General features: G+C 37.4%; 1 protein-coding gene across 1 annotated transcript; it reads right to left on the reverse strand.

Annotated features, from left to right (window-relative positions):
- Nucleotides 1-310: 310 nt before the first annotated feature.
- On the reverse strand, nucleotides 311-21,997 carry TRA2A (transformer 2 alpha homolog). Its single transcript, XM_021689599.2, has 8 exons — nucleotides 21,813-21,997; nucleotides 11,642-11,775; nucleotides 7,925-8,090; nucleotides 6,622-6,810; nucleotides 3,446-3,561; nucleotides 1,830-1,955; nucleotides 1,430-1,497; nucleotides 311-1,269 (listed from the first exon to the last, which is right to left on the reverse strand). Exons 1-8 carry the CDS (start codon nucleotides 21,846-21,848, stop codon nucleotides 1,259-1,261), a joined length of 846 nt encoding a protein of 281 aa, XP_021545274.1. The 5' UTR covers nucleotides 21,849-21,997; the 3' UTR covers nucleotides 311-1,258.
- Between the last annotated feature and the right edge of the window lie 673 nt (nucleotides 21,998-22,670).

Below are 22,670 nucleotides of genomic sequence, written 5' to 3' on the forward strand. Positions count from 1 at the left end.
TGAGAGAGAGAACGTCAGCATGGGAGAGGGGCAGAGGGAGAGGGAGAAGACTCCCCAGTGATCAGGGAGCCCGATGTGGGCAGGGCTCAATCCCAGCACCCTGGGATCAGGGCCCAAGCCAAAGGCAGGTAATATAACCAAATGAGCCACCCAGGCACCTCAAAACAAGGATTTTTAAAGAGGAAGAGAAACAATTACACTATCGGGTATAAGCAAAAATGTCAGGAAAAGGACGGGTTCCCAAATCAATCCAGTTATGTATTTTTTCCCATTCTACCATAATAAAGAGACAATCCCATTTTCAAAGAAATTAACTTTTATTTGAAAGGAGACTACTTTTCCTCACACGTATCTTCTAAGGACTCTATACTATACAATAATAGCCTGCTTAACCATTGTCCCAATACCAAAATTTCTAATAGGAAAGTATATAATTGCTCTAAGTAATAAATAATAAGAGTTGTCCTTCACTGATTAAGGGAATACTTAAATTTCAATAAATTCAACACAAAAATCACACTTTAAGTTTTAACAGATGTATTTTAAATACAACATATTTTGTAGGAGTCCACAAGCTTTTCATCTCTAAAAAAAATGATGTAATTTTTAGGGTTCAAAAATTTCGTTCTTCAAAAGAAATGACCAAGTGTTTTCTTCTATAGCTTCAAACTTTCTACACTCAACTATGTGACTGCTCCACGCCACCCCAGACAAACTTGACATGACTGAACTACTTTATGTGTTACTACCTTCCCCAAAAGAAAGTTAAAAAAGGAGTCTGTCATAAATGGAGGTCCCTAGTACAATATCTAATACAATATCTAACACAAAAGAAACTTTAAAAAGATCATTTCTTTCCTCATTTGATTAGCCAGGAGTTAATTTTCTGTAAAAACAAAGCAAAGCAAAAAAAGAAAAAAAAGTTAAAAAAAAAAAAGAAAAGAAAAAAATCATTTACAAAGCCTAACACTGGGAGTTCCTTTTTTTACTTAAGATGCTTACTCAAATGACAACAATTATATCTTTAAGAGCATACTAAAAGGGGTGGAAACAGCAATACAACTGACATAGTGTAGATGGTGAATAAACCGAAGATTTTTTTTAAGGGTTCTTTTTAAGAAGAAGGATTAGAAGCTTGGGGAAATCCAGAATTAAACAAAAAACCAAACCAAAACCAAAACAAACAAACCCCAAATCAACACACACACACACACACACACACAGAAAAAGATGTCCTCATCTGCAACCATTCTGTATATCAATAGCGTCCTGAAAGAGAGCAAAAAAACACAAAAGTCAAAATGACAATTATAGTTTGACCTGCCTATTATTTGTCCAACTATCAACAATCTCCATATACCCTAATTTTCTAAAATTAACCACTGATTAGGAAAGGTTCTTAATGCTACAAAAGTAAAAGTATACGTACTTGGGCTGTAGGAACGAGATCTCGATCGTGACCTGTACCGACTATAGTAAGGAGAAGGTGATCTTCTTCTGTAGGAAATAAAAGATAAAAAATTAGCATACCACATAATTACTCCACTGAAGCAAGTGAAAATAAAAATTCTCCATCATTCAAATACTATTACATTCTCTGTGGGCCAATTAATACTAGAACAGCAAGCATACGGGTACAACAAAATACTGGCAAATACAGATAATTAACCTTTGTTCTCAATCTTGAGAAAATCATCTCCCTCTACTTTCTCAAGAAACCATCATCTATTTTAAATAGTTTTATTAATACGTATGAAACATAAATTAAAAGTGCCAAATAATACAACTATCATCTAATTTAGAACAGAAATTACAAATTAAAACATTACCTGTACCGGTAATCATAGTCTTCATATCTGTCATACCCACGATCATATCCTCTATCATAGTAAGAGTCTCGACGCCGGCCACCGCCTCCACCTCCACCACCACCTCCACCACCGCCACCGCCACTACTATAGAAGAATGTAAAAATTTTACATCAATGAGATTTTCCAGTATCATTTAATACCAATTGGTACTTAACTAAAATGGAGGGAGGTGGGAAGATAAGGGAGAAAGAACCACCCTTTTCATGTCAGTGACCGCCATGTGTCTCACTTTGCTGACTCCCATGGTATTATTTTGCTTTGGTTTCCTATCTGTTACATAAATAACCAGGAATGATTTCACAAAACTCTCAAACTATAAACTGTTCTTTTATTAATGCACTACCCAAATCAGCAGGACCTTTTCTTTTCAACAAGCTGAAATGAAGTACTGTGCTGGGAAACAGCACCAAAATGCTAAGATTTAAGTCCTTATGACTAATTCAAAAACAATTAATAAACATCAAGAATTTAAAAAGGTTAACTGACCCTGAACAGCAGAAAGAATTAACTACCTTACGCTGAGGTCTGGCCCTAAAATAATTTCAAGGTCTGGCTTTTAAATCTTTGGCAGCAAATTTAAACTCTGAGCACTTTCTCCTGTAGTTTTTCCCAACTCCTAATCACAGGGACACTATTTTCACTTTAGTTTTTTTTGTAGGCTTTCCTTACCAAACTCTACATTTTCCCCAGTAAGGTTTCAAAGTAATTGAAAGCCTATATTCCTCTTTCACTTTTTTTTTTTTTTAAGGTTTTATTTATTTGACAGAGACACAGCTTGAGAGGGAACACAAGCAGGGGCAGTGCGAGAGGGAGAAGCAGGCTCCCCGCCGAGCAGGAAGCCCGATGTGGGGCACGATCCCAGGACCCTGGGATCATGACCTGAGCTGAAGGCAGATGCCCCCAACGACTGAGCCACCCAGGCGCCCCTCCTTCTTTCACTTTTAAGAACTTTCTTCCGTTGTTTTATATTAAAAAAAAAAAAAAATTTTGTAAAAGCCTCTATTTTCTGTACGATGTGAAAACTGGCTTAAAAAAAAAAAAATACACACCAGTATCAGTAAAACTCTTCCCTATCCACAAGTCTTCCAAAGTCACATAAGAATAGAAAGAGAATACTTAAGGGGTGCCTGGGTGGCTCAGTCGGTTAAGCGTCTGCCTTCAGCTCAGGTCATGATCCCAGGGTCCTGGGATCGAGCCTTGCATCAGGCTCCCTGATCGATGGGAAGCCCTGCTTCTCCCTCTCCCACTCCTCCTGCTTGTGTTCCCTCTTGCTGTGTCTGTGAAATAAATAAATAAAATCTTAAAAAAAAAAAAAAATACTTAAAAGCATACACTATTTTCTAGTATTTAATACTTTTTCTATTTGTACGGCACCAAGGAAAGAGCCAGGAATGCCTTTGATGGTTTTAATTTGTCCCTCTCCTCAAACAGATGTAAGAATATACACAAATTAAATAACTTTCAATTCTAATTACAGGAAAAAAATCATTTTATCTTTTGATTAATCCAAAGTTTGCATACATTTCTGGTGAATTTCTGGCTCTTAGTTTAGCTTAAAAAACTTGAAATCTTACTGAGTTGGTCGGCCCATGTAGATGCCGGGTGTAGGTGTGTGAGCTCTCTTGGTAATAGAATAATCCACTCGAATTCTTCTACCATCCAGCTCCATTCCATTTGCCCTTTCCATAGCCTTTAAAGGAGAATAGGCACAGAAAGTCATGCATAATTCACTAATGAGAAACTACTAAAACTGCAACAAATTTAACACTTTTCCATTTGAAATTTAAATTAAAATTCTCTAAACTTCTTTCCCAAACAACAGGGGCCAGGATTTTACATATGAATCCTTGCTATATGCATGTCAATGGCACTGAGTTTTCTTATGTACACATCTGCTGGAAGACTGGGGGCAGATATTGAGAAAGAACCATCCAAGCTGGGCAACTCAAGTCTAGGCAACTCCAAGCAGAATTTGCAATTCAGCTGACAAGTCTAGGTTAGCCAAAAACCATTCCTTAGGTAACACACCGCCACCTAGTGAACTCCAAATATAAAAGAACTTCTAAACCTGCCAACAAGCGCTCCTGTCTTTGTATCTGAACTCACATTCCCTATCACTCTGCCCTTCAGCACTAATACCAATAAATGGGATAGTAATTCCAACTACTTCTCCAAATTTGCAAGTTCCATGGAACTAAAGTAAAATTGCCACTTTCATTTTATTGTATAAAGAAATAACCCTGGCAGGGTGGTTACGGGAGGAATCAAGAGCTAGGACAAATTTCCTATTAAAAAAAAAAATCTTAATTGTGATATTATTTTATACTTCACAACTTTTACTTAAGGTCAGATATCTTAGTATTTTTAAAATTTATACCTTTATCTCTTGAGAACAGAAATAAGCAAATCACAAATGTGTAACCAAAGAAGAGTCATAATAATACTTGACAGATCAAAACATTAGAGGGGCGCCTGGGTGGCTCAGTGGGTTGAGTGTCCCAACCCTAGATTTTGACTCAGGTCATGATCTCGGGGTTGTGAGATCAAGCTCCATGTTGGGCTCTGCCCTGGGCATGGAGCCTACTTAAGATTCTTCTCTCTCCCTCTGCCTGCCCCCAGCTCATGCCTGCACACACTCTCTCTCTCAAATAAATAAGTAAATAAATAAATAAGAGAATACTGATTAGAATGTCTATTACATAAATGACTTACAACCTGGAGTGTTATTTTGTTAGAATTATCTGGGGTTTTTCAACCTCCATACTATTAATATTTTTGGACTGCTAATTCTATATATATATACATATTTTAAAGATTTTATTTATTTGAGAGAGAGAGAATGAGAGACAGAGAGCACGAGAGGGAAGAGGGTCAGAAGGAGAAGCAGACCCCCTGCCGAGCAGGGAGCCCGATGTGGGACTCGATCCTGTGACTCCAGGATCATGACCTGAGCCGAAGGCAGTCGCTTAACCAACTGAGCCACCCAGGCGCCCTGCTAATTCTATATTATGGGTGGCTATCCTGTGCATTGTAAGAGGTTTGGCATCATTCCTGGCCTCCATCCACTAGATGCCACTAGCATCTACCAATTTTGAAAGATATGCTAACTTTATTCATTCATTCATTCATTCTTTTTTAAAGATTTTATTTGAGAGTGGGCAAGAGAGAGAGCACACAAGCAGAGAGAGAGGGAGAAGCAGACTCCCCTGCTGAGCAGGATCATGATCTGAGCTGAAGGCAGAAGCTTAATAACTGAGCCACCCAGGTGTCCCAGATAGCATCTAACTTTTATTATGACTGTTTATGTCGCAAATGCTGTTGATGCATAGAGCAATGACCTGTGTCCAACTACTATCACATGTAAAATGATACATTTGCCATTTATTAAGTTTGTTTTTGTTTTTTTTTAAAGTAAGCTCTGCACCCAATGTGGGGGTCAAACTCATGACCCTGAAATCAAGAGTTGCATGCTCTACCAACTGAGCCAGCCAGGTGCTCCGCCATTTATTAAGGTTTGATTAAAACAACAACACTTACTTCTTAAAGTAGTGGAGACCCAATATGGGGCTTGAATTCATGACCCTGAGATCAAGACCTGAGCTGAGATCAAGACTCAGATTTTTAACCAACTGAGCCACCCAGTGCCCCAAAAAGGGTTTGGTAAAACTTTAACAATGGGCTTCAAATTCCTTAAATGGAATTTTCTAACCCAATCACTATGAACTATTAGTATAGAGAAAGCAAGCCTACTGCTCCCTTTATAATCCAATATCTAATACATTAGAGTAGCACAGCTTCAGGGGCGCTTGGGTAGCTCGGTCAGTTAAGTGTCCAACTCTTGATTTTGGCTCAGGTCACGATCTCAGGGTTGTGATATGGAGCCCCGCATGGGGCTCAGCAGAGAGTCTGCTTGAGATTCTCTCTCTTTTTCCCCTTACCCCACCCCATGCTCTCAAATAAAATCTTTGAAAAAAAAAAAACCAAAACCAATTCTATGTATTATATTTTAATTATAGAACAGAATGACAGATGAATATGAAAATGGGAAAACAAAGCTCTGTATCTATACATGGGAAGCTAATTCCACACAAAATTAAACAGATTAAAGAACAAAATTTCTTTTTAATTTTATTTTTAAGTAATCTCTACACCCAATATGGGGCTTGAACTCACAACCCTGAGATCAAGAGGAACATACTCCACCAACTGAGCTAGGTGGGAGCCGCAAAGTATCATGTAATTTCTAAAAAATTAGTTTAATCATCTGCTTAGAATATGAATAACATTAATTAAGTCAAAAGAGAACATTTATATACTTACTACTTTTTCCATTAACTCAAACACAAATACCTCACTTTACAAAGCCAGATTTCAATCAGGATATGCCTATCCCAGAAAATATTAGCTGGAAAGTGAACTGGCAATTTCCAATTGTAACAATGAAAGAAGAGTTGTTTGTTGTTTTTTTAAATTTTATTTAGGGGCTCCTGGGTGGCTTAGTCGGTTAAGTGTCTGCCTTCAGCTCAGGTTATGATCTCAGGGTCCTGGGATCATGAACTGAGCCAAAGGCAGATGCTTAACTGACTGAGCCACCAAGGTGCCCCCGAAAGGAAGAGCTTGAACCAAACTCAGGTTAGGGAATGAAAGAGAACAGCTTATGGAACTGGGAGACTATTAGTCAACTTTTAGCATATAATCATGCATATCAGAAAAATTTCATATTGAAAAATAATTATAAAAACAGAATTACCTCCTTTGAGTCATCTATTCTTTCAAAATAAACAAAAGCAAATCCTCGTGATCGTCCAGTTCGCTGATCATAAACCACATTGACACCACTCAATGGTCCGTATCGAGAAAATACTTCACGAAGATCTCTCTCAGTTGTGTATAAACTGAGGCCAAACACTCCAAGACAAGTGTTGGGATCTGGATTTGCCTGTTAAATGAAGATGTGATTTAATTTCAAGCTCCAAACTGAAATAAAAGTACACAGAGAAATACTTTGCTTAGAATACTTCATCTAATACACAAAGACTATACTGTTTCAAGTCACTTGGGAAAGAAGAATTTAAGAGGAAAAAAGCCAGATGAGTTGTATTTTACAGTTCACAGTACACTCAGACCTTCTTTGGAGTATACTTCCACCTTAGCCCGAATAAAAACATCCCTACTTTCTAGCCCAGCAATTTTAAGAACGTATCCTAAGAATCTACCGTAGTTTAAAGCCGTATTTGTGTTTATTCAAATGTTTTCTAGCTTACAGATTTGTACTTAAAATGACTTTATCTGTAATTGCTGATTAGACTTTCCTCCATTTTCATTCTTACCAAGGGTATTTCCTTCAAACTTCCCACTATCCAGATTTGAAAATCTATGTACAGATTCCAAAACATCATTAAATAGCAGACTCCATCACAGTTAAATAACTCAGTATCACATGGGGGAAAAGCACAACACAGCACAGCAGTTAAGCACAGGAACTTTAAGAGTCAAGCAGCCTGGCTGAAACCTGGGCTCTGCCAGTTAGCCAAAAACCAAACCTCGGTGTCACATATCCAAGACTCTTATCCATTAAATGTATTGAAAAGCTGCACAGTGCTCCATGTGTTAGCTGTCATTATTACTACATGTTATTTCTTTGCCAGCTTCCCCCAATCCCCACCAAAACTTTTTCTTCTCAATATTCTCAACTCAGTTTATACTTTTCATTTCAATTCTTAGAACATGTATTTTTTCCCCCAAATTTCATCTCTTTTAACTACTCAAAAGTCAAGAAAATATATTTAAATGTATATAAACAATATTCATATGCTTAAGGATGTTTCTGGAGTACCACTTTATTTTTTATTTCCTAAGTAATCTCTATACCCAATGAGGGACTTGAATACACAACCCTGAGATCTAGAGTCACATGCTCCACTGACTGAGCCAGCCAGGTGCCCCTGGAGTACCACTTTAAAACAATGGTCTAGTCTCATCAAAGCAAGTTATGCTATGACTAAACACATAAAGACAAAATAAGTTTTCATTAATTTTTAAAAACCACATACCCTGCTGCCTGTATGTCTTCTCCGGTTAGACATTGGAGAATGACTTCGGCTTCTTCGACGCCGGTATTCTGGTGTATATGACCTACTTCGAGATCGTCTCCTATGAGAGTGAGAATGGGATCTGGATCGAGTGTAACGTCTATGAGAATGCCTCCTCGACCTCGACCTTTGAGAGAAATACATTTAGGTAAAAATACTGAAACAAGATGGCTAATGCCAAGGATCTATATACATGTATCCCAGAGTTTCCTTCTGAGGAAAGAATATTCTTCCTCTTGTTCTCTTAATCACTACAATCATGTTCTCAGTCTATCCCTTTTATACTCTGTTCACTTTACATTACAAGCATGTTACAATTCTACCTTCTTTAAAAAGAAAAAACAAACTAGCACTAAAGAAATCCTGTAATATTCTGCGACACGGATGAAACTGGAAGAAGACATTTTGTTAAGTGAAACAAGTCAGTCTCCAAAAAGACAAATACTGTGATTACACTTATATAAGGTTCTTAGGGTAGTCAAAATCATACGGAGAGTAAAATGGTTGCCAGGGGCTGGGAGGAGGGGAGAACAAGGAGCCACTGTTTTAATGAGTATAGAGTTTCAGTTTTACAAGATGAAAACAGCTCTGGGGACAGATGGTGATGATGGCTGCACAATGTTAATGTATTTACTACCAGTGAACTGTACACTTAAAAATGATTAAGATTGTAAATTTTATGTGTATCTTACCACAACAAAGACAACACAAACCACCAACTACCATTACCATAGTAAAATCCTTTGATTCTTACCATCTTCTCAATATAGTTCTATATTCCCTTCACTGTTAAATACCATTTCCTTTCTAATCTTTCTTTAGCCCACTGCAATCTAGCATCTGCTAAACTGATTCAACCTAAATGCCCATGTAATAGTCTTCATTTATTCAAGCTTCCCACTGTACCTCACATCCTCCACTGCTGATTCCCTGGGTCATCTATCTCTATTTCCAGTCACTCTGATTCTCTTTGCCAACTGAATGCAACGATTTTTCTTTTTTTTAAAAAAAGATTTTATTTATTTGAGAGAGAAAGAAGAGCAGAAGAGGGGGGAGAGGCAGAAGGAGATGTGGGCTGAGTGGAGAGCCCAACGTGGGGCTCTATCCCAGGACCCTGAGATCATGACCTGAGCTGAAGGCAGACGCTTAACCAACTGAGCCACTCAAGCGCCCCTTAATGCAACAATTTATTTACTATTCATGTGACCCATCCTTAATAAACACCCAGATCAGAAGTGATCAGTCTTTTTTTTTTTTTTTTTTAATATGGGGCTTGAACTCACGACCCTGAGATCAAGAGTTGGATGCTGGGGCACCTGGGTGTCTCAGATGGTTAAGTGTCTGCCTTCAGCTTGGGTCATGATCCCAGGGTCCTGGGATCGACCCCACGTCCGGCTCCTGGCTCAGCGGGGAGCCTGCTTCTCCCTCTGCCTCTCCCCCTGCTCGTGCTCTATCTCTGTGTCTCGAATGTATAAATAAAATCTTTAAAAAGAGTTGGATGCTTAACCAATCGAGCCACCAAGGCACCCTAGTAGTGATCACAGTCTTACAAAATAACTTGTATGTTTAATGTTATACATGCTAAGGGCCAGAAAGTTTAAAAAGATAGCACATGGGTGAAGGGAATCAAACTAATGAGGGAAGATTATTCAAAACAAAGAAGGCTAACAATAAACCTGGGAGACATAAATTTTACTAGGTAGACAGGGGAAAAGTGTTTTAGGAATAGCAAGAGCAAAGGTTCCTTGGCAAGACATGGAGATGTGGTTCCTAGCAGATTTAGGATACTTTTAGATACTTTCCATTTTCCTTAGCACTAATTTATAGCCTCAATGTAAGAGATAAACATTAACAAGAAAACCTGTCATTTAACATATCAACTGTTTTTTTTTTTAAAGATTGTTGTTTTTTTTTTAAAGATTTTATTTATTTGACAGAAAGAGACACAGCGAGAGAGGGAACACAAGCAGGGGGAGTGGGAGATGGAGAAGCAGGCTTCCCGAGGAGCAGGGAGCCCGATGCGGGACTCGATCCCAGGCCCTGGGATCATGATCTGAGCTGAAGGAAGACACTTAACTGACTGAGCCACCCAGGGGCCCCATCAATTGTTATTTTTAAATAGTAATGAAAAATGAGACATTAATTAAAAACCCTTCAGGAATGCCTAACTTTCCTCTAAATCAGATAGTGTAAGTCTTATGAAAAAAAATTAAGAGTAAGGGAGGGGCGCCTGGGTGGCTCAGTCGTTAAGCATCTGCCTTCGGCTCAGGTCATAGTCCCAGGGTCCTGGGATCAAGCCCCACATCAGGTTCCCTGTTCAGTGGGAAGCCTGCTTTTCCCTCTCCCACTCCCCCTGCTTGTGTTCCCTCTCTCACTGTGTCTCTGTCAAATAAATAAATAAAATCTTAAAAAAAAGATTAAGAGTAAGGGAATAAAGAAATATTCTCAAGTGACGCTCAGGCAGAGAATAAATCAAGTAATTGAGTATCTGAGGGAAGAGAATTCTAGGCTGAGAGCAGCAAATGCAAAGATCCTAAAATGAAAATACGCTCATTTCTGTCTGCACACCCAAATTCTACACAGTGCTACTCTGGACACGTAGATTTAATTAGAGTGGTTAGTAAATCAAGTTGGATCCTGGATACGATAAAGACATAGCTGTGGACTCAAGAAAAGTACAGCCCTTTAACCAATTCTTCAGTCTCATGCTCCATTGGCAAGTAAACTCTATACAAATTGTGCCTCTAGTCAAGAAATTATGACTTACTGAATTACCTGTCCAAATTGTTTTTAAACTTTCTTTCACCCACCCCTGTACACCTGGGACATCTGATACAGTGAACTTTGTAGTGGTTCACTAGTGTTTTTGTTGTCAGTAGAGATGATAGTGGCAGAGGCTTCTGAATCATCCAGAGACTCCCCCACTCCCTGCCCCAACTATATCTGGCCAGAGTTCCACCCTGAACCTGAGTCACAATCTTCAGGTAAAGGATGTAGCTGGAATGTCAATCTTGAAAAAGCTTCTCAAATCATTCCGATAATTAGTACAACATAGATACATCAACCTTCTCTGCACTAAATTACATGCCAAGTCTCCAACAGAGAAAATTACATTTTTGTTGCACAAATAAATAAAACCAAACCCCAATCCCCATTGCCAAGTACATTTAAATCAATCAACACATTTAATTTATATTAATAGCTAGCTTAGATAGGTTAACTGAGCTAAGAGATGACTCGACTCTGCCTTATCTAAATCTTTATCTAGAAAATCAAATCTTTATCTAGAACGTTCATTTCTTTTCTTTTTCCTTTTTTTTTTTTTAAGATTCATTTATTTATTTTAGCGGGGGGAGAAAGAGACAGAGTGCGTGCACGCAAGCATAAGTGGGAGAGGAAGAGAAGCAGACTCCCTCCTGCGGGCAGAGCCTGATGCAGGGCTCAATCTTAAGACTATGAGATCATGACCTGAGCTGAAACCGAGAGTTGGCTGCTTAACTGACTGAGCCACCCAAGTGCCCCCAGAACATTCATTTCTAACTCCCCCATTTGAGAAAAACTTCATGATTTTGTGAAATTTCTATACAAAATGCAGCAAAAACGAAGGACTTGGTAAAAACCACCTTGCTCTGAAAAATCCAAAGAAAGCATCTTAAGTATTATTTTAAGCATACTAACCTGGATTTTGATCTTGATCGAGAATGGGATTCTGAGTGTTTGGAAACCCTTGATGGACTACGAGATCCTGACCTGCTCTCCGATTTTACACGAGCAGGAGTTCCCGTTGGAGATTTTGACTGAGAGCGAGACTCCTAACAAAGAAGACAGTATTACAAATGGCACTGGTCACGTAGATGCCTAACACCTAACATTTTAAGTACCGTAATTATTTATATTGATTGCTCCTGAAAAACAAATGGTTAGGCAACACCCTCCAGAAAAAATTTCAGCTCATTAATAACCCATTGTTAATACTGCTAACTGTCCTCAATAATTCCCTACTTGCACCAGATCACCAATTCTCTATTAACTAAGAAATCATGCAAATTCATCTACAACTTGATCATACAGACACTGGAACATAAACCATACATTTACTTAACCTAGGACCCATTCATTCTTCCAGATTCTTTTAATTCTACTTCACTCTTGCTTTCTACTTCTCTTCATTCTTCATTGAGTTTTTCATTTTTCATACTTCGTGTATTCTTCCCCAATTCAAACAATTCAAAATAGCCTTAAAAAAAAATATTCAAGTGCTTCTATCTGACCAATCTTCTGTTCAATTTTTTCCCCCATTCAATTTTAATTTTCTGATCTTTAATACTTTTCATTAGCCTTCTTTTATCTTGATTTATCTTCCACATTCTTGGAAAAAACTCTTCAATTTCTTCACGAACATTAACCTTAATGGAAAAAGAACATTTAGTATATTTAAGCACGTGGGGTTTATAAAACTCTGCTGGAGTTCAGAATGTTATCTACCAAATGGAAAAGCCAGCAGGTAAAGTGCAAATAACTAGTTTATTAAAAAACAATTTTATAATCTTTAAAATTGTCCAAAGTCTAGTTTCTAACAAAGAGAATTTACTGAATTTCTCTAAATGTTTTTACCATATTCTTCACCCTCCTCCCCTTTCGTGTTTCATCCTAGTTCCTAAAACGTGAACAATTTTAATATAAATACTTAACACCCAACATAAATCTAACTGTAACCACCCCCCCCCCACCTAGCTTATAACTTGAAGATTCTTAGTCATCTTAAAATAAGCTTTCACTAAGCCATGCTAAGATACCAAGGTACAGTTAAAGCAAAGCATTCTAGGCTAAAATTTGTATACACCTACCTAAACTCACATATTATAGGACACATGCTGAGGTTCAAAGAAGTAAAAAAATTAAATTAGTGAAATTTCTAACATCTTCTCCCAAGTATGTTTGACCACTATCTTTGCACACTCCAACTTAATCAGAAACATATGTTCTAATGTAAAAGCAACATAAAGAAAAAACTAAGGGGAAAAGAGCATGAAATTCTTAAAATTTCCCCTTTGGCTTGTAAATTACTAATACTTGTAATTTTGCAACCGTGCCATTTTAATATTCTATATTATCCATGAAGTATCAAAACGTACAAAAAGTTACAAAATTAGTACCATGGTCTTTATTTTTTGATCCCACCAATTTTATTCATAGTTTTGCATATTTTATGCAGTTCTGCATACATATACTTCCTTCAATGACTACATCCTGTATCAGAAAACTGGCTTCTGAAAAAGTTGGGTATAAATCAGAACCCTCCAAATCAAATGATTTAAAACTGATTAAGAGACTTTTTAAATTTCACAGATATATGAGGCACTTATGACCAAAGTAGGACGGACAGTTCGGTTTCTCTGTCCATTTGAGCCTTGATTATTAGTGTAAATAATCACCCCAACTTCACACCAATTTTCATTTATGCCACAAGACTACCTACCACACAGCTTCCTTAAGACTTTCCCTTTACTTTCAGTTTAATGCCAAAAGACTTATTTATCAAGAACTGTACTAATGCTGCTAGGCCTAGGCCTATTTATTTTTCAGATGCAAACAAAACTGAAATATGCTACCTTTCTGTTCAGTATCAACCTTTCCCATTTAGCTACCTACAATAAGTCTTTCACCACATCTCTGATACCCTCTAAATTCCTGGAGCAGGCACAGCAATTTAGGCTTTTTCATTCATTGAAACTGTAAAAGCAGCATATTCAGTACTTAAAAAAAAAAGTAATAGCAAATTTCCTTGTAACTGAAGAATCACACAGGCTAGTTAAGCTGAAAAGAGTATCTTCCCCTCTCTCTTGGCCTTCCCTTCTATAAAACTGATCCTGTGGTATAACATTTGTTTATGCTACTGTTTAACAGCAGTTGAGGAACAGTATCTATGAATATCACCATAGCTCATGTTATACATACATTTCAGAATGCTTTGCATTCTGTGACGCTGTTAAACCTTTAATTTTGTAAGTATAGAAATCCAAGTCTTATATTAAAATCCAAGATTTATTCTTAAATGCTTACTTTCCAGTACATGATAAAAATATTATGGTCCAAATATGTGTACACTCGATGTCCAAGTCTTCCCTTATAAACAGTTGAAAATTATTCAACAGTGCTGAAAATTGCCACTTCTTAGGAATTAATTTAAAAAGGCAACTTAGTAACATCCTAAATTTTAAAGTTTAAATTTCAGTTCTGGCATAGCAACTCATTGGAAAAAATGAAAACTGCCTTTTGGTTTGGTAACAAAACATTAAGATACAAGAGTATCTTTTCAAAAGATATTAGGATAGATTTTTTTAAAAGTCTTGCTTTTTAATTATCTAAGGTGTCATAAATACCTAACACTTCCTTTGTTGCCATCCTTCAGTTTTTATACCAAAGAAACCTGAATCTGCATAAATTTCTTCATGGAATCATTCAAGGTTAAGAAACACTCCTCTTAACTCCCTTGTAACACCTAGTTACAAAGTTGTTATTACCATTTTAACCTCCAAAAACAATTTGGAGACATCTAAAAAGGTTAATCAATAACTGTCAGTAAACTTAACCTGAAGAATAAACTACAAAGCATAAAATAAACTTTTAATTCTTCAGAATTATTTTTATTGTAATACCAAAAAAAAAAAAGGGGGGGCCCACCATTCTAAGAACTGGTAGTTAAGTCTTCATGCATGCAAAAATGGTCATATGAATATTTGCCATATTTAAGTAACTTTATTTTTCAAAACCTAGTACCAAGTACCATTTTCACTAAACTGTGCATTAGATATCAAGGTACAATAAGCCCTTTATGGACAAATGCTAGATTATCCTTTTCTACCTTTCACTTGTCTTCATTACAAAATGGTAACTTCAACTTTTTTTTTTTCCCAAAGAAACACATAAAACTATTCAGAATTTGGAAACTGAATTGAAAGTGCAACAGAAAAATAAAATACTGAGAAGGGGCGTTATCTGTCCTGTTTCACTACCCTATACTTAACCTACTCTTAAAGCTGTCCCATCAAGAAATTCTGCAAATTCCTCAGTAACCTGCATGTGGATCCAACAACCATTTAAAAATATGCTGTCTAGTTGAAATGAGCAGATTGACTCAACCAAATTATATCCACATTTTTAATAGCAATCAAACAGGCTTCCAGTCTACCTTACCTATTATAAACCAGAAGCCAGGCAGAAAGTTTTCACAGTACAACCTGCTTAAACGGTGTGTTTTTGTTCTTTTAACTATTCTTTATTATCAAGGTACCTCGGGTGGAAGCTGGAGGACACAGCCAAAAATAAAAAAGAGAGAGCTAACCATGAATACTCTGAAAGTACCACAGTATATCCAATTCAAGCAATCTGTGTTAAAATACAGCTGCATTTTACACACTGTAAACAACCACAACCACCACGTACTATTCCTTCAATCAAGGCGAAGGGTTATTAAACATATGCACACATTGTTGCAGAACATGAACAATTCCTACAGTAAGCAATTGCAATCTTTTATCTTTTAATACAGCTAGTATCATATAATAGGTGGAAGAAAAAAATTCCAACAACACATATGCTTAGTACTTAAAGCCCATTAAAATAAACACATAACGTAAAAATGCTAAACTGTAACCCATTCTAATATTATGGTAATGCAAATTTTATGCCAAGTCATAGTGCCAAGCTTATACAAATTCAAGTCTGTAATAGCATAAACTTTTAAAACAAACTTTCTCAAAATATATATTCCCACTACTTTATGAAAGTTGGAGATCTATTTCCATAAAAATACTAGTGCATTTAGGTAAATTTTATGTCCCAAGGGGGGAGGAGTACTTAAATTACTACAATATATTTACTGTACTAAGAACTTCATTCTTTGCAGCTTATGGGAAACTTTTGTTTACCCAATTCTTTAATTTCAGTCTACATAAATAGCAGTTCTTGAGTATGACAGGCTGCTTCTCTTGGACTCTCAAACTTATAAAAGAAATACTTCCACTCTCTTAACCCATAACTGCTATTAAAGCAATTCCTTAAAAAAGAAAATACCTACATGCTGCATTCTAAGTGAGGTTAAAGCAGTCTTTCCATCTACAAAGGCTCACAGATTCTAACACTGTGTCTTTACATTCTCTAAAGTTTGGAATAATTTTGGAAATGCTTAAAGAAATTATATAGGAATTGGCACTTATGCATACATTATCAAATTTAAACTATCCACAACTGTGAAATTACCTGTAAAATTTATATAATCTTTTGTATAAATTTTAAATATGGGTCATAAACCAGCCAGCTTATATGTCATGATCAATTGTAATGTCCAAAAAGTTTAGCTATATTAAAAGCCAATAAATAACAACTAAAAACAAATTGTTTACTAAGAACCTGTTATAGAATTTTCTACTTACGTTCTCATCTTCTAATATCATGGGACTATTTATGAATCTTGAGTAAGAGACTACAGGCCCTTAGTTTAAGAAAAATAACTTCTACCTCAGATTGGTCAGGCAGCCCTAGTCACTTATACTTTTGGTGAAAATCATGAGATAATAAGGATTATACACAACTACATATTGACAGTAATCTAAAGGAGGGAGGGGAAACCACATTTCCTTTCATTATTACCCTCTCAACTTTTTTTTAAACAGTGTTTAGTGATTCTTTTCCCCATCTGATCATTACTGTTTTCTCACCTGCACTTCTGTCCTGCTAAATCTGTTACACAGGTGAACAAATAACAATCCGTATTAACTCATTTAGCATGCAAATATATACCTTTTACAAAGGTCCCAGGGTTAGTTAGTTGATGCCTGAGCACCCATTGACAGTATCAAAGAAAAGGTTTTCACACTGTCAGGAAGATTTTAGGAAATTATTATGTTGATTATCCATGGCCATTTCACACTTGTTTACACTACACATACCATAGGTAAATAACTTCAGTTCATTTACAAAAATAAATCCATAAACAAAGCTCATCTGTTTTTTTTTTTTTATGACTCTCCTAAATATTTAAATCCCTTTGAAATCTCAGATATCAGGACTTTTTATTCTCATTTTAGGAATGGCACAAACCATTAAGCATCTATGACAAATCGGTGCACTGGGAGCACAATTAGTTATATTGCTTTTAAAAATCCCACCTTCTACTTAAATTGAGCAAATTAGCACCCTTCAGTGAAAGAGTCTCAAATATTAAAATTTGAGCATTAAAATGTTTCCTTAAGTTTACAAATTCTTTGCTTAAAAAAAATGACAGGAGGAATAAAAAAGCATTAAAATTGGATAAATAACAGCACTTAACTTTAATAAACTAAACCCAAGACATTACTGTCTTGGGTTTAATACTGTCAGTATCATGAGAAAGGAAGTCTTACCCCTTTGTAATAGGTTGATGAGATATATGAAATTAAATTGCTGAAGAAACTAAGTATTTTTAAAAGCTAAACTGATGACCTGACATTCTTATCTGTAAAAGAGAGATTCAGTTTTATTTGTATTTTTTTATTTTTTAATTTAAATTTTTTTAAGATTTTATGTTTTGTTTTTTTTAAAGGAAGGGAAAGGGTAAACCTCACTTGTACTCTCACATTTATTAAAGTTTCATCAACAGAAAAATTTAAAGCAAAGTTTAAGGTTTTTTTTTTTTTAAAGCCAGTCACCAAAATGGGTCTCGAATGGCACAATCATCACCCCAATTATTACAAATCAGGTTTCAGGGAAGAAAAAAAGCTTCTCACATTTCTGCTGTTCTTTAACAAAATAACACACATTTTAATTCCAAACAGGTACAGAGGAATTTGTACTTTGCTTTTCACTTCTGTCATCCAGTCAAACCATCTAATATATTAAGAAGGAGAACACTAGGAGTCCTTTAAAAATATTCTAGCTACTCAAGATGCCAGAATTAACTCTGAAAAGGAGACAAGTATTATCTTTCCTCTTCAACTGTACTACAAAGCATAGACAATTATGGAATTATAAGATGGACCCCCAACATGAGAATCATTAACCACTATTAAAAACAATGGGCCACTGTATGAGAAAAAATTGGGCTTAACATTTTTCTAAAATTGGTTAAAAAGATAAATTAGGGGTAGAAGGTAAGATAAGTAAAATGGTAAGAAAAGCTTAATTTCCATTTCCCTTAATTTCTATGAAGGAGACTACAATTTTTTTGAGGCCTAAATCCTAATTTTAGTTGAAGCTGTGTGAAGCCAACAACTCTTTTTATGAAGATGACAAGCAAATTCATAGCTCAAGTGCCAGCCTCATTCTCAGCTCCAAATTTCCAATTAAAATACTTGTTAAGTTGATACACATGTCCCAAACAAACTGCTTTAACGAACCTATTTATTTTAATGGGACCCCTCTTCTCCTGGATCCCTTGATCCATTCATTCTTTACATCCCACTGCTGTCCTGTTTAGACCAGAGTTTTCATAATTTCCTTCCTTAAACAGGTCAAGTGTGCCTTGCTCTTCTTGTACCAGTCCTTCTGTTCTTTGCTAAAATTCCTTTCATTATGCCACTCCCAGAATTAAGAATCCATACATGTCTTCTTACTGCATACTGGATTAAGTCCAAATCCCTATATCTAGAATTAAAACCCTTCCATTATCTGACTGCCTATCTAGTCAAATCTATCCTCTCACTACCCCAGCAACCTCCGCATTGTCATATCCACACAATCAATCTATTCTCTAACCATAAAATCCAATGTGAGTTTTACATATTAGGTAAAGCTTTCCCTTTCCCCTAGCTCACAAAACTACTCAGCTCCATTTTCTCAATTCCATATTAATTCTATCACAGGACGCTTGATTATATACTTACTTTTACCCAGATTTGAGCTGTCAGTCATCTCAAATTAGACTCCAAGTTCTTTTTCCCTCAAGAACACCTAACCTTTACTAAAAAGGCAGCAGATGCTTAACAGTTTTACCTCAGGCAGAAGCGAATTTTGATTGGGTTAACTATTAGGGTTACTTATTACAAAATTCAGCCAATTATATTTTCTTTCCTAACGTTCTTTTACTCCAGTCCTCTACAATGAAAGAAACATTAATCTATAGCGGAAAATTAAGCTGCTATAAACGGTTTTTAGCAAACTAATATAATGTGTCTGAGACACTGAAGTACAGCGGGCTTTTTAAAAAACTAAATCAAAATATATACAGCATAGTGTATGTATGCAATGAGCAATGGACTGGGACCTGTAAATATGATTCCTGGCTACATGGTCTTCTAGGCCTCAGTATTTAATTTCTACAAAGGTATGAGTACTTCAATCCTTGCAAAATGATTACAAGTAGTACATGTGAAAATATGTCAAAGATCTGGCGGGAGGGTGGTAAGATTCTAAAATGCTAAAAAAATTAATAACTATTAGTAATAGTCCTGTTTCTTTGATGTGTTCTGCAGTCTCTAGGAAATTACCCTCTAAGTCTAGGTATCTTTACAGTAAGATAGGGTTAATATGTACTATTTATTCCAGAGATAAAGCAAATGAAATCTGACTTGTCAATGAAACCTCAAAAACATCATTTGAAAATCCTGTTTTGAGCCTCTCTAAATGGTCATTACACTTAGATACAAAGATAACACAACTGTGGTCTATAAAAATTTTTAAAAACTGCTGGTTTGTGGTTAGCAGATAAGAAATCAAAGTAGTTTAAAAACCAAAAGCACTAGTGAGTATTAAATTGTTGTAAGAAACAATTTAAAAAAAGAAAAAGTACACCCTCAGAAAAGCTTCTGGCATTCTTCTAATTCTTTAACCAATTACAAAAAGACAATTACCCCAACCTACAAAAGAAAAAAAAAAGATGTAACAGGTAAGGGTAGGCGTATTCATTATTTAATCTGCTGAGTTCATTTACACTAAAATACACTTAGGTATCACGTGTCAAAAATATAGTCATGAACGTAACCACTGTAAGGGGGGGATGGAGAACCCTTCTATTAACATAGAATGTTAATGCCTACATATATTTTAGCATAAAATTGGGTGGGAATCTTACATACATGGCTTTCTCAGGTGGGTAAGGTGACAGTTACCTAGAACTTGTTCCATTCCTCGACTTGGTAAAAACTTAAAGGAAAACAACGTCCCAAATAGTAGTCCTCTTCACTTTCCCACAAACCAAATCAAAACAAACATTAGCAAAAAAATAAATTTCTGTACTAAAATCAATGGACAGAAAGATTAATGGGTAGCAAAATTTCTTCCCATAACTACCTAACATGATCAAAACAAGCAGCTTACAATTACCACCAAATGTTTTTATTACAAGATTTTTAAAAAGTTTTGTTGGGACAATCAGTATCTCATCCTAAGAATAAAGCAGGTTCAACTACTCACTTATAGCTGTGATCAAGATTTTATTTTAAAAATCTAATCTTAAAGGCATTAAAAAGTAGTTTTGTTTCTAACCTATTTAAATTTTTCCTCACAAAGAACAAAAGCCTAAATTGACCTTCTGATTTAACTGTCTGGTTCCAAGTACTTATATTATGGGCTTCTAAAAAAGACAAAATTCATTCCATCTAGCACACACCTTAAGTGTTTTTATGCGTTTCCCCTAGTGACTAGAATACCAACACAACAGCAAGAACACGCTGCCTGGGGATTCTCTTTCCAGGGTTTCACACTAACCCACTTCCACCAATTACCACTGAGGGTAACTTCGGAAGTAGAACTCAAATTATCAATGTTCTAATACATCTAGGCTAAGGATAACGTATCTTTGTGATCTTTACATTCACTGACCCCAAATAATGGAAATCCTTGAGCCCTCTCTGTAGGGGGATGGGGTGAGAAGGGAAATGGGAGGGGGGTCTGTAATTTTCAGGTAGCGTTTTGAGTTACGGAATAGTGTAAAACTGACTAGCTATTTTTAAAATACTGAGCCACAAAATTTGTTCAGTTACGTAAGATTAAGATTTTTTTGTTTACCGTAAAAACCTGTAAAGAAGTGGTTTTTAGATGAAAGCTCACAGGAAGGAAAGCATTAGAAGTTGAGATATAAAGAGAGAAAAAACCCAACATCAAGGAATTAGAAAAATCAGGCGTTATTAGCATTTCCACATTCATTTTGAAGTGAAAAGAAAGTAGAAGGGACATTAAGGGAAAAGGACTCCTTGCGTAGTTTTCCCCTCACAGCTCTCGTCTTAAGAACGCTTAAGGGTCGGTGCGGTCGTTGACTAACCACTTCATTAGGCTCGTCCCACCTTCAACCTCAAGGCTTTCGCCTTTATAGACGCAACGCCGCCGGTTCCAACAGAGACGCGGCCGCTCACTGCAATAGAGAGCCAAGGAGACACAGGCCCCAGCTAGTCCCACGCCAGCTTCTCCCCGCCCGGACAACAGCCCCGCGCAGTTTCGACCCCGAGACCCTCTACGATGCTCGGGGTCGCCAGAAATGCCACCGCAGGAAGCACCTACCACTATCCGGCCGGAGGGGAACTCCCTGCCGTCTCCTCCCGCCCCACCGCGACGGGGACCCACTCCTCGGAACAGAGGTAAGGAAGCCTCAGGGGTGGGGAGAAGGGAGGGCGCACTGCGGGGGGAAATCGGACCCAGGAGTCCAGGTATCAGTCAGTCTCCAAAAAAGGGGGAGAGGGGTTATCCGCGGTGTTTGGGGAAAGAGTGTAACCCAGAAGCCATCTTGGCATGTGAGGAAACAACCGCGATGGCTCCAGAGGCTGCTCCCCGCGGGCCCCCGCAGGACTCCCCGCAACCCCGCCCGACCGCGCTTGTCCCCGTAAAACCCCGAGCATCGGGCCGCCGCCGAAGACGGCTCCCGCGGCTTTGTACTCACTCTGCCCTCGAAGTTGTTCTCCTCTACATCACTCATGTCGGCCAGGCGCTCCCCAGAACTAAATAAGAGACAAGTTTCGGCTTGAGGGCCGATGGCCTAATCAACCGCTGACTGGACCGTGGGGAGGAGGAAAGAGTCGGCAACAACGGCCGCTCCACTCCACTCCCACTCGGTCACAGGCTCCGGCAAAATGGCGCCGGCCCCGCCAGAAACCTTCTGGCCTCCCAGTGCGCGACGTAAGGGGGCGGGACGTCTCTGCGACGTCACTAGCCCCGCCTCTCGCCAGGCTTTGTGGTGGTCCCGGCCTAGCAGGGGGGATGACCTATGTTGGGAGTCTCGTCGCGTTGGAACAGAATCCCCAGCAGAGTGACCTCCAAACTTAGGACCCCTTTCTAACACGTCAGTTCTTTTTGAAGATCTTGAGTAACCAGATGAGCTTTTATTGACCTTGGCCTCTTTAAATATTTTCCAAATGGATTCTGATGGAACAGAAAAAACTGGAAGCATATAAAATATAAAATTAATATGTTCTTATTTTTGGGTATTTTCAGCAGTCTATTGCTTTTCTTCAACCATTGCCCTTTATAATGCTATCAACATAATACATGAACAGGGGGATGTATAATAAAAAGTCACAGTTCCTTGCCTCACTCCTGTCTCCAGTCCCTCCACCCAGAGGCAACTGTATCAATTTCATTTTTAAAATTTATTTTTTTTTAAGATTTTTAAAATTTATTTACTTGACAGAGAGATAGAGAGCACAAGTAGGCAGAGCGGCAGGCAGAGGGAGAGGGAGAAGCAGGCTCTCCGCGGAGCAGGGAGCTCGAGGTGGGGCTCCATCCCGGGACCCTGGGATCA

This window comes from Neomonachus schauinslandi, chromosome 12, assembly GCF_002201575.2.
Source record: "Neomonachus schauinslandi chromosome 12, ASM220157v2, whole genome shotgun sequence".
In the NCBI taxonomy this organism is placed as follows: domain Eukaryota; kingdom Metazoa; phylum Chordata; class Mammalia; order Carnivora; family Phocidae; genus Neomonachus; species Neomonachus schauinslandi.